This window comes from Lissotriton helveticus, chromosome 9 (assembly GCF_964261635.1).
Source record: "Lissotriton helveticus chromosome 9, aLisHel1.1, whole genome shotgun sequence".
Taxonomy (NCBI): Eukaryota; Metazoa; Chordata; class Amphibia; order Caudata; family Salamandridae; genus Lissotriton; species Lissotriton helveticus.
In genome coordinates, this window is record NC_136070.1 from 1,191,763,695 (window position 1) to 1,191,776,285 (window position 12,591).

Here is a 12,591-nt window from a genome sequence, read left to right on the forward strand (position 1 = left end):
GGTACACTGTGTAGAAAGTCCAGACAACCCTGATTGGCCTACAGGGCTAAAATTCATAATTCCAAATGCTCTCTTTTGTAGTAGTGTGGGTGAGCTGTGTAAGCTTATCAGAGGGTAGTGTTCAGCATGTGTTGTACAAACAGAGTCAATAAATGAGACACACATTTTATAAGAAACTCAGGGCCAATTTAGAAACATAACCGGTATTTTTATACATTTTTTAAACACCAACAACTTTGTAATCCGGTAAGTGATTCAGACATTATCAAATAATACAGTAGAAAACAGTAGAAAAGGACAGCTGTCAGATTTGGGGCCTTGAACGTGGTAATGTTAGGCTATGGGAGAAACATTCACTGCACAGGGTCACTTGCAAACTACTTACAGGGCTGATTCTCTGGACTTAAGGTGAGTAGGTGCTAAGGTCCAAGAAAGCACCAAAAGTTCAGTTTTACCTTCCCTGGGTTGTCTGGGTGCAGAGGCGCTTTCAGCGGTGGTATACTAGGATCCAACACGCTGTAGTCAATGGGTAACTTGCCTTTTGAAAAGAGGCTGCAAAGGGGCACCAGTCCAGAAAATTCAAAGAGGGGCTATGCTCATGAGAGTCTAAGGGATACCGTCAGTCGGCTTGGACTTTGGCTATGGGGCTCAGGTACAGAGGTATTTTAGTCGGCGAGCCGCTGGTGTTAGAGGCTCTAACGTTCGGTGTCAACCTAGTGAGGAGAGAACAAAACAGGACATCTGGGCCCCTCTTGGTGCTGGTCTCTGTAATGCAGACGTCCCTCGTCGGTCCTTGCGATGTTGGGAGTCCGGATTAGACTACTAGCAAGCCTTGGTTGCTGAAAGGGGTCCTGTACTCTGGGCAGGGCATCTCCTAGGGGGTCCTGGTTCTCCAACCTGGGCGGGGAGACGGATAAGACCCTCTGGAGCATGGTGACTTCCTCCTGGGTGGCTGCTGTGTAGGTGGACCTGATTGTTAGCAGAAAAGTGAACCGGACGTTGTGGTCAGTGCCTGCAGGTTGCAAGGAAGTGGCTCCTCCACTTCAAGGGAGATGCTGGCTGGTTGGTGAAGTGCTGCCAGCCCTCTGAGGCTTTTGGAGGATGCACATCTGCACGACAAGTCAGGCAGTCACAGTTGTTGAGACAGGAGCAGGCAGGATTTGGCGCAAAAAGTCCACAGTTCTCGCGTTCTTTGGCTGTTCTATGTTCTTTTTTGGTCCGAGGAATCGGTTTTCCTGGTGTCAGGGGCCATCTAAATACTGAATATAAGGGCAGTAAGGGGAGTGAAGGTTAGTAACCAATGAACTACTTACCCTTGGTGTTACTACTCCCCCTATATGACCACTTCCTGTGGGGATGGGCATAACCCTGTCCCAGAGTTCTTAATTTGACCAAAATCAAGATGGGGGAACCCTTCTCTCGTGGAGCACATCAGGCAGCCCACCTTAGGGTTCTGACTGGCCTGGTAGTGCACCATGCCTCCTTGAATAGCTAATGTCCTGCCTGTCCAAAGTCCAAGTGAGCATCAGTTCAGGGGATAGCATCTCCCAGGTCTGGGGGAAGCTTGGGTCGCATATCATAGGTGGAAGGGGCTTTGAAGCTTTTAGCCTTGATATGCTAAATCATTAGCCATTCTGCTAGGCACCTTCCTCTGGAGCAAGCCGCAGAGAGCGAGAGCTCTCACCTGCAGTGGGTCAGAAACAAGTCTGTGGGGGCAGGCTGGATGATATCAGTCAGCCAGTACACTAAGAGGTTGGTAGGTAGGTTTGAAGGGGGGCACCTCTAAGGCGACCTCTGGGTGCATGCCATAATAATTTTTGTACTGGCAATAGTGTAGATTTATTAAGACAAGGTGTTTGAATCAAAAGGCCATAGGTTTCAGTAATGCCATCATGTAGCTGGGGAACTCCGAATAACCAGAGCCCACCAATACATATATAATACAGTACTTAAAATGGCTTCCCTGTTCACTTGTATTATCTTTCTTGACAGCACAGGCACATATCTGCTCATGCAGGTATGTCCTCACATGTAATATAATGCACCCTGCCTTCAGGCTACAAGGTCTGCTGTAACGGTGACTCACATATATTGCATGCAGTGTCCGTGGGCATGGCACACAGGGATTGTGCTATGTTGTGTTTTCACATTTGTTTGCACCATTTCCCACTGCCTTCAATGGCAGTCTGCATGTGATTTGTGGTGGGTCCCTTCGGGTGGCACAATACACGCTGCAGCCCTCTTTAGTACCCATGCCCTAGGTACCAGAGACTTACAGAGGTGCTCAAGGTCTAAGTAATTGGGGTACAATTGAACAGTTACCTTGTTTAAGAGAAAGAGCACTTGCACTGGGGACCTGGTTAGAAGGAAACCAGTGCACTTCAGTCAATATTGCATCAAATACCATACAAAAATTAGGGGTGACCATGTCCAAAAGGTGCATTTTCCTACACCAACACTGATGGCTCTCTGAGAAGGCCTTGATGTATGGCAACTAGACAATATCTGGCACTTAAAGTGTCCTTCTCAGAGGGATTAATCCTTTATTCTCCAATGCACTTCAGTTATTCCTGAATAGATATGTTTGTATGAACACAAGGCATCCACTCATGTATAGCAACTATCTTTTACTACGCCAGGATGCTGTTTGACCATATTCTTCTGCAGGCTGACCTAACCTGGGGATGGTTCCTGGCACCAATCCTGACCTGGCATTTACAGCCATCCTTACTAGATTACAAACTGTTAGGCCAATCACTACACGACCATATTGATTCCTATGTCACTGACGAAGGCACGGCCTTGTCCCCTTTGGTGGAATGGGAAGCCTTTAAAGTGGTGACTCAACAGTTCTCTATTAAAATTGGTGGTTGGAGTACGAAAGGTATTAGCAGACAAACTCGTCCACCTAGAGACCTCCCTGCACTCCCTTGAGCAGTTAATCCTGTCCCATCCAGACAGAGCAGCGGATATCAAACCCATTAAACGATCCCTCTTTGATGCCATAAAAAGATTATGCTGCTTTGATTATAACGTCTACTGAGCCAGGCCCCACAATGAGGGTGAAAGAGTGGGTCAGCTTTTGGCACACCATGAGGTCCCCCCCTGGGACTGTCTCCCCTCCCAGGAGAAACTCTGGCAATAATTTGGAGTTCTGCAACAACAAATCCCCTCTCAAAACGTAATTATGATATGCACAGTGACAGGTCCGGTAAGCTGCAGATCAAAGAAGGTCCATCCAACCTCTTCATCAGTAAAGTAAAGTAAAGTCCACATTTGTAAAGCGCACAATCACCCGTAAGGGTCTCTAGGCGCTGGGGGGCCGTCGGGAAGATTAAGCGAGCTATTGCCCAGAGTCACATGGTGCTGGGCTGACCTGCCGCCGGAGCCGGGGATCGAACCGTGGTCCCCAGATTCCAGCGTCAGTCGCCCTGGCCGCGGCGCCACCCCTCTTCCACAGGTGAGGAAGAGCGAGCAAATATCTTAGGGTGAGGGTGGGTGATGGGCAACAAGTGCTTCACATGTTCTACAATGGTACAGGCATGTATGCCATGGCAACTGAATGACAGGGACAGGTAGAAACTCATGGGAAAATCAGAATACATGATTTTGCCCATTGGACTTGGGAATCAGGGTCACCAAAACAAACCTTATCACTTGAAGAAATCAAACGAAAACAAAAACAACCACCAAGCATGTTAAATCAGCACTCATACCGTCCCCAACATCAGTGAGGTGCCCTCCATCTGGGCTCAGGAATGACAGAAAATGCAATGCATAATGAAAACTCATAAGAACATTAAACTGGTTACCTGCCAGAGAGTTCAAGATACAATACATACTCTAAAAACTGTACCTATAGGGTTGGCTGGCAGCGAGTCATCTTTCAGATTCTCATCCCATTCATGCAGCTGACGTTTCACTCTCTCCATTAACGTTTCCTTTCAGGGAAAGAAAAATCAGTGTTAGAAAGGTGTATTAAAGCGTCATGACCACAGAGCTCATACAGAGTAGTTCTTTAAGACGCTGCCTGTAGACGTCATGAAAAAGGCGGGATATCTCAGCAAAAAAGGATAGTCATGTCAGTAGTGACCCAATGACATCCCTGCTACACACAGCAAAGATTTTTTCAAAGTACACAAGGTTCTACATTCCCAGGTAGATCGCATTACATTCTACATTCCCAGGTAGGCCGCATTATTTACAACAAAGCCACCCTATTTCATCAAGAGTATAGCAACGCACCCTCCTCTCCCTTCCCACCCAGAGCCATCAGGCCAGTACATTTTGTTCTTCTATCCACAATGTAGAATGGAATAAAATTCTTAGCCCCACCCCTTAGATAGCCAACATGACATTCCACTGCCAGTATGGACAACAATGGCATACCTTCTTCTTTCTAGTAATGAAAGCAAAACATTTCTCTGCACTACTAGTACAGAAACCAAAACTCTTCATTGATTTAAACTTCAGTATATCCACTATCCCCTACCAATACAGACAGTACCCCACAAAATGGGCATTTAGACTAGCGATGTGGGTGCATTTTACAGTGTTGATCACCTGAATAAATAAAGTGTTTCAACTTGTGAGGAAATAAATATGCCATAAAAAACAGGCTCTGGTAACGTCAATCAGTCTTCTTTAGAACATGCGGATACCGACAAGCCAATAGAAGTGACCAGTCATCTTAAAACTACAAAAAACATGGTTTCCTTTACTTACAAAGCTGCCACCACGTTGTGTGTAACAATGCAACACTACACCCATCTTAAAAGTATGAAAACCTATTTTATACTTTCAAGATGACCACCTGGTTGCATTATCATGTGGTGTTCCATAACGTGGCCTCCATAGTGAAAGTATAGAAAAAATGCTTTCTATAATTTTGAGATGGCTGTCCCATGCTATTAGCTTTGCTAATGCCAGAGCATTTGAAAAGAATCCAACTTTGGCAAAGCCAATGGCAGTAACTGCCATGGAGCAGTAAAGAGGAATGGAATGCAGAAGAGGGAGGGAAGATGGGGAAAACGAGCACCAAGAGACACAGGATAGTCCTGCAGGAAAACATCCAGGGCTTCACCAGTCCTCAACGTAGTGCTTAGCATGTTGAGGAGCAGTAAGAGAGAGAGTGGGGGGTGAGGAAAAGCACTGGGGATGCTCCGGTTGCAGGACAACATCAATGGTATCACGGAGCATGGTATCCAGCGCCAGGTCCACTATAGAGGATTACTGGGAGGGTTTATGGCAGGTCAGAGTCCGGTTTGGGAGATCTTGGGAGCCAGGACACAGCACAAGCATGCATCAAGGTGCAGGAAGAGAAAGACATGCTCTCCCATGGAAAGCTACATGAGAAATGAAATAATCAAGGAAAAAACATCAATGGATGCCACTTTAGCTGATGAAAAGCAATGGTAAACAAGCTACGGTCCAGGGGTGGAACTCACAAAATATGGAGGTAAGTCATAAAATAAGGAGCTTAGAAGCACACTAGATAAGGAAGCCATCCAATCACGAGCAAGGGTTGATTCGAAGTGCCCTATAAAGTATTGTGTATAATGCAGACTGCAGACTGCAGCAAGTATGCCAAAAGAACTGGAATTATTTGTTCACACTGGATCCGGAAGATTTATCTTCGAGCAATACCCGTGCATGCCAGTAGGTGGCAGCGGTCGGCTCCTCGTGTCGAAGTTGGCGACATCTCCGCCGTTGTGCTGTCTGCAGCACACTGACATCAGTTCCTTTTGACGTCCTTCCACGCCAGAAGCATGGAGCCATGAAGTGCATGGACATTGGTGCGTTTCCGTCCAAATAGGGCACTGAAAGGGGATCGGCCCCTGAACCTTGAAACCCGTCTGCAGTGCAGGGAGGATGGATGGGTTAGTAAGGAATCTGCAGCTAGATCAGGTCTCTAGCAGATTCCTTACCTTTGAACAGATAGCCAAGCAATACCATCCCCGGAGGAGGGACACCAGACAAGTTTAAACCAAGAATGCCTGCAGGACAGAGCGGCCAAAAAGGCTGTCCCTTCGGACATGAATGTCCAGGCAGTAGTGCTTGGTAAACGTGTGCAGGGATGCCCACGTTGTACCCATGTTGCTGCCTGGCAAATGTCAAGGACTAGAACTCCACATTGCAACGCTGTGGTAGCAGCCTTAGCTCTGTTGGAATGAGCCCTTAAGCCTTCAGGAGGCTGCTTTTTGGCCAAAGAGGAGCACATTTTGATGCAGAGGATGACTCATCGTGAGATAGTCCTCTTCTGCACTGCACAACATTTCTATGATCCAACATAACCCACGAAGAGTTGGTCGTCCACCCAGAACTCTTTAGTGTGGTCAAGTTAGAACGACAATGCTTTTATTGAGTCCTGATGGTGGAGTCGCTCGTCTTCTTTAGAGGACTGTGGAGGAATGTAGAAAGTGGGCAAGGTGACCGACTGCCCCATGTGGAATGGCGTTGTTACTTTTGGTAAGATAGAGGCCCTAGTGCACAGCATCAACTTATCAGAGAAGACTGTCGGGTAAGGAGGCTTGGATGACAGAGCCTGCACTTAGCTCACCCTCCTGGCAGAAGTTATTGCCCCTAAAAAGGCTGTTTTGTTGGTAAGCAGTCAGAAGGGACAGTTCTGCAGAGGTTCAAACAGAGCACACCTCAGGAAGAGGAACACTAAATTAAGGTCCCACTGAGGCATGATGAAAGGGGCAGGTGGGAACATAAGTACAAGCCCCTTAAGAAATCTATTTACAATACAATACAGGATTTAAATAAAGAAGGTGGTCTGGCAGCCTCAAGAAGGATGGGGAAGGGTCAAAATAAAAATGTAGAATTTGAGAGAGGGAAGCCGAAAGAGGATCAATAGATATTTCTGTACAATATTTTAGAAATTTGTTCCACCGGGAGGCGCAAATGGTCTAGGTGGAGGGCCGCCTGAACGCTAAAATAACATTGCAAACTTCAGGAAGAAGTTTGAATGTTATCAACTTCCGCCGCTCAATCTCCACGCAAGAAGGAGTAGAGTTGACAGGTTCGGGTGGAGAAGCACTCCCCTGGTGCTCCAACAGAAGATCCTCCTGATCGGAGGATCTATGCTCAATTGGAGAAGCTCAGGACACCAGACCCTCCATGCCTAGTCCAGAGTAACGAGAATGACGCTCCTGATATTCTTGGAAACTTTGGGCAGAGTGGTATAGGTGGAAAGGTGTACAGGAGGCCTGAGCTCCACTCGAGATGAAGTGTCTGGGCGAGAATTGCCTTGGAAACTCCAGGGTGCAAAACTGCGGACATTGCATGTTCTTGGCAGAAGCAAACAGATCTAACCAAGGCTCTTCCCACAGTCGAAAGAGACAGTGAGTCACCTCTGGATGGAGACGCATTCGTGATCCGCTTGGCATCAACGTCGGAGTAGGATGTTGCTAAAAAGATTAAACAGTGATCACTTTTATTGAATATAGAGACTATAGATTTATTGTTGTTTCGAAAGGAGAGTCAGTTTTGGCATTAGTGTGTTTGTTGAATTTTTAGGTGGCTCAGCCTAACTGGCAATTAGAGCCCAACTAAATAAAAAGTGACACCCCTAAATACAGTTCAACTTATACAAATTCAAAAGAAAAACTGGAAAACCAATGTCTGGCCTTGGTCTCAAAAATAAAAAGAAGAGAACAAAGGAAAAATGTTGCCACCTAATTGCCTATATACCGGCAATAGGAATATAAATAAATAAACAATTAAAAAGCGCATATCATTTTAGTAGAAAAGTATGTGTGCTTTTAGCATGCAGATACACTTAGAAGAGATATAGAAACGTTTTATTTTAATACTGAACCCAGAAAAATAGGATTCTGGTCAGTTCGAAGAACAGGTACTTTTACCTTTATATTACTTTAACTGACAATCTAGTTAAAAAACAAGAATTACTTTAAAAAATATAAAAAATGGAAAGAAAAAGCATTGGCAAAGTAAACATTGGCCCACCAGCTTGGCACTGAAATGTACTTCTTTTTAGAAGGCTGTGCAAATATGATCATGTTTGATGCAGTTGCCAGAGTTTAATAGCATCAATGGCAAAACCGCTCTATATTTAGTGTATATGTATGTATTGTTTGATTTCAGGAATTCTAGCAAGAGAGGTGAACCTGACAGACCTCCAATTAACAGCAAGTAGTGCTGAAAGGCGTACAATCACTAAATGTAGCACATATGATCAAACTTCAACCATAATACTGGAAAACAAACATACTGATAAGCCACATGTTGTCAAGATAGATTTCCTTCAGGTTTTAAAGATTAATCAATTTCTGTACAATAGGTTAAGGCACATACAATAACTGAAGAATGAAAATGAATGCAATTTTCGCGGGATTCTCCTTATATCGCCGAATCCGATAAAAAGATATTCTGTCAAACTAAGCGTTATTTTAAAACATTGATATTACTATTAAAATGTAAAATGATGGGGAGTATCCAATGTATGCACATCTGTAATCAAGTCAAGAAACAAAACACTCCGCGTCAAATAAATACTTACTGATCAGAAAGGAAATAAAAACACATCAAGCTGTCTTTTTGCACTGGGCTCACAGTGCACACAAAATTAGATCAAAATAAAATCCAATATCTTTAAGTCAATGGGGAACTTCTGCTATTAGCGGCATCAATGATAGCAAGTGGAAACCTAATACAGAGAAATTCCATTCTCAACTAAAGCGTACTCTCCTAGGCAGTCAATGAGGGTAGCGTTGCTACTGCATGCAGACATTCTTTGAGTGATCAGGCCCAACTTCTGACATCCCTACAAACAGAACAGTCCAAAGAAATAAGATATACCCACAGCATCATACAGGGAGTAGAGCCAGGAAGGCCAGGACGTCAAACTTGCACAGTGAAACTTCCTCTGCAAATAAAACAGGATAAGTGGATTAGTGTGTGAAGAACAACCATCCCACACCACCCTTTAAAGTTAGCAGGAGGATTTCAATTGACTGGGCGGTAAGATAAGGAATATCTTAGCCCAACAATAAATCACTGTGCTGTTTACAAAGCCTATCCCTCTCCCCGCAAAACAGAAAAGATTCCAACAGGCTAATGTTCAGAAACTGAGGATAAGGGATCAACCCACTCTTTTTATTGTGAAAACAGAGTATTAGTTGTTAAACTTCTTACAGAGAGCAGAACAAATACCTTCATGGTTATTCAAACACGTTTAGCTCTTCCAAACAGGTAAGGAATGTGTAAAATGCTGTGAGGGTCAACTGGATTGCTCATTTCGAGAAAAATTATGGAATATTTTCTCTGTTTTTGCACACAGGTATCTGAACAGTCATGTAGTTTAGATGGTATCCACTCTGAGTGAGGAGTCCCCGGTATGGCCAGCTGTAGCCAATGGTCCAAAAAGGCCTGCTCAGGGACTATTTTTTGTTTTGCCAATATTTAAAATTGTGCTGGACCCTGGGCTTCACCAATACCAAATAATTCCAGTGACCCCTTGCTTGTGACCATTATCTAGTCAGGCACTCTTGTACTTAAAAAAGAGGTAGGAGCCTTTGAAATGCCAGCACCCTCTTGATTTGTATGGGCTTTACATGTAATAGAGTTTAATATTGCTCAGAGTAAGGCCTAAATCGGCTGAGATTTGACTTTTTGGTATCTACAGTAATTCCTAACTTGTGTAGAAATGAGACTATTGCTGGAGTGTATTCTAGGCATAGCTGTGGCTGCTGATCTTTATCAGCCAATCGTCTAGAGACGGAAAGACATGAATGGCAGTGCGGAAAATGTGTGCTGCAACCAATTACATTTTGTAAATACCCATGGGACTGGTGGGACCTTGAACTATTAGCGTTATCCATTTACCACGAATCAGAGGTAACGGTAATGTGCCAGATGAAGGAGGCAGTGGAAGTAAGCATCCTTCAGGTCAAAGGTTGCCATGTGGTCTTCCTGAGAAGAGTAAAGGGACGATGTCTTGCAGGACATTATTTTGAAATGCTCCATCAGGATGTATTGATTCAATGGCCTAATGCAGAGAAAAGGCTATAGGGTCCTGTCGTTTATGGGAATGAGGAAATATAGTGAGTACATTCCTTAGCCCAGCTGGTGTTGGGGTACATATTCAATAGCCCCTTTGAAGAGAAGTGCTTGTAATCCCTCCCCGAGTAGTCATTTATATTCCAGACTGATTGTGTGGCATTGTAATGATATATGAGGTAGTGTGGTGTGGAACAACAAGCAGTGTCCTTGCTTTACCAAGGACAGGTCTACTTGTCTGAGGTTAGTTGCTCCCATTGTGGGAGGAATACGTCATTCCTCCTTCCAACAGGTGTTGTACGATGGTATATTTGGCAAGTCACTGTTCTGAGGTGAGGCAACCTTTCCAGCGCTCCCTTGGCCTCTTTCGTCACCACTGTCTAAATCCTCCCAGTTGAAAGGCCTTTTGGGTAGGATTCGTGGTAGGACAGATGCTGTGGGTAGCTTGGGCCCTGTGGTGGCATAGCATTTTTTGTGCACCTTTCCATCTGTTGATGACGAAATCCAGACTTAGAAGGTTGTGTTTGGAGTTCTCCTGTTGCCTTAGCCTTGTCCATATACTAGCATATTCTCCAGCATCATATTCACTGTGTCCTGAAATGATATTCTCCATCAAAGATAATAATGTGTTGCTGGAACTTTTGACTCAGCACAGATACCCTTACCCATTGCATGCTTGCGAAGAATACTGCTACTATTCTCTTCTCCAGAGGCACTGTTGCCTGGATTCAAGGCACATCAGATACTTGCACTGGAGATGATCTTCCCCCTCCTGCACTAACTCCCTGCTTCTCTTTCAGTATGCTTCTGAAAGGTTCTTTATGAGTTGTTCCATACCCTCCTTATAGTGCTTTCTGAGAGGAGACCTACTGAATTGGCAATAAGCCACTGTTTCGCTGCCCCTATAGTGACATGTGTTCTGGCTGCATCCATCTTACAACTTTCCTTGTCAAATGGGTTTATAGTCTCTGCCCTTGGTGATAGCTTGCTTGTGAGCTGTATGCACCGCCAGTTAATTTTGTGGGACATTACCTGAATGTAACGTGGACCCTCTGAAACAGATTTACATTTTATCGCCACCTTGGTTCCTTAAAGTTCTCTGGCACACTCTTCATGATGCTCTTAAGCATGGGTAGGAAATGTACAAGCCTCTTGGTCTTTGACAGATTCTAGACCAGATGATCTTCGTCTATAGCGTGGTGGTCTGCTACTTAGTGAATAAAAAGGCATGGTATGCTGTGGTATCACCTGGCAATGAGGCATCAACAGAGTCATCCTAAGGTTGCGGAGTGAAATCGTCCCACACATGATCCCTTTCATGTGGTGGGAGATGTTCATAATAAGGATCTTTAATGTCATCTTACCTCTCACAGTCTTAATCCCAATGAGTATGTGGTGAATCCAGTGGGAACAGTGACCTGTGTGAGGACAGTGGTGGAGGTGGAATAGGACTCGGAGGTGGTGACTTAGGTTGTAGTGATGGAGGTGCAGGACTGATCTGTTCCTGCTTCCTCTTGTTGGGAATAGGATATTCCTGGAGTTCCTCAGAAAGGGAGTTGAGTCAGGCTTCTGTGCTGTTAGTGCTGTGTAGGACTAGTCAGAATGTTCCCTGATGTCCCCCGTATGTAGAGTTTATGCTGGCACTACAAGGAGTACAACTGATGGTAGTCAGGAGCCTGAATCTAAAGCGGTTAAGGATTTTTCAGTATTGATCTTAGACGCAATTTCAACACTGGCTTGGTTTCGGTGTTGACGAGATGAGACTTGATTTCAGTGTTGACGAGACAAGATGATGCTGGGAGTGTGTGACGTGTGTTGTGGGTGTGACCACTGTGTGTACAGACGTGAATGGGGCCACGATGCAGCCAAGCGGGACTACCCCAACCCCCACAGAAATCATTCCTCTAGGTAAGCTGGGACCTCGAGGGTGGGCACATTGGACTCCAGCACATTGTACGCGGTTTGCTATCGGCGGGAAGAATGCCAGGCAACAGCTCCCCTCCTAGTAGACCCCATAGGGGGACGCAGGAGGGAACAGGCCATGCGACAGGCCGAGTAAAGTTGCAGCAATGACGGAAGGACGGTGGTGTGGGCCTTGGGAGCAAGAGAGCCGATGGCAAGTGCAAAGGCACCCGACAGGTTCTCTCTGTGAGAGGAGGCAGCCGGCATAGGCTGGTGCAGCTTGCTCGCCTAGAGTGGCCTGCCAATTGTACCGGCTGCCCCTCGCTGCCTTACTACTTCACTGATTTCTATAGAATTCCTGACCTAGCAACTGCCGTACTGTCAGTTCAACAGATGTGGTTCTGCTAAGCCAATATTTCGGGAGATCTGGATTGTGACAGGCATAATGTGGCTGTCAGGTGATAGCCAGGACTGAATACCAAAGAGTGGGTGTAGGAAAGTGCCCCTTTTTAACATGGTCACCCCACATTTTGCCTGGTATTCAATGTACTTTAGACAGTAGGGCGTTGGGTTCCTGATATCCAGGTCCCCAGTGCCAGATCACTTTCTCTAAAGCTATACAATTGTTCCCCCAATTGACAATTCTTTTGGCACCTCTTGTAAGTC

General features: G+C 45.2%; 1 protein-coding gene across 2 annotated transcripts in view; it reads right to left on the reverse strand.

Moving 5' to 3' along the window:
- CRBN (cereblon) overlaps positions 1-12,591 on the reverse strand; it is a 112,808-nt gene that overhangs the window by 32,625 nt on the left and 67,592 nt on the right. For both annotated transcript variants that reach the window (XM_078661659.1, XM_078661658.1), the window contains exons 6-7: positions 8,828-8,890; positions 3,857-3,941 (exon numbers count right to left, since the gene is read on the reverse strand). In XM_078661659.1, the coding sequence (XP_078517785.1) occupies positions 3,857-3,941; positions 8,828-8,890 (148 nt within the window). The remainder of the gene's footprint in view (positions 1-3,856; positions 3,942-8,827; positions 8,891-12,591) is intronic.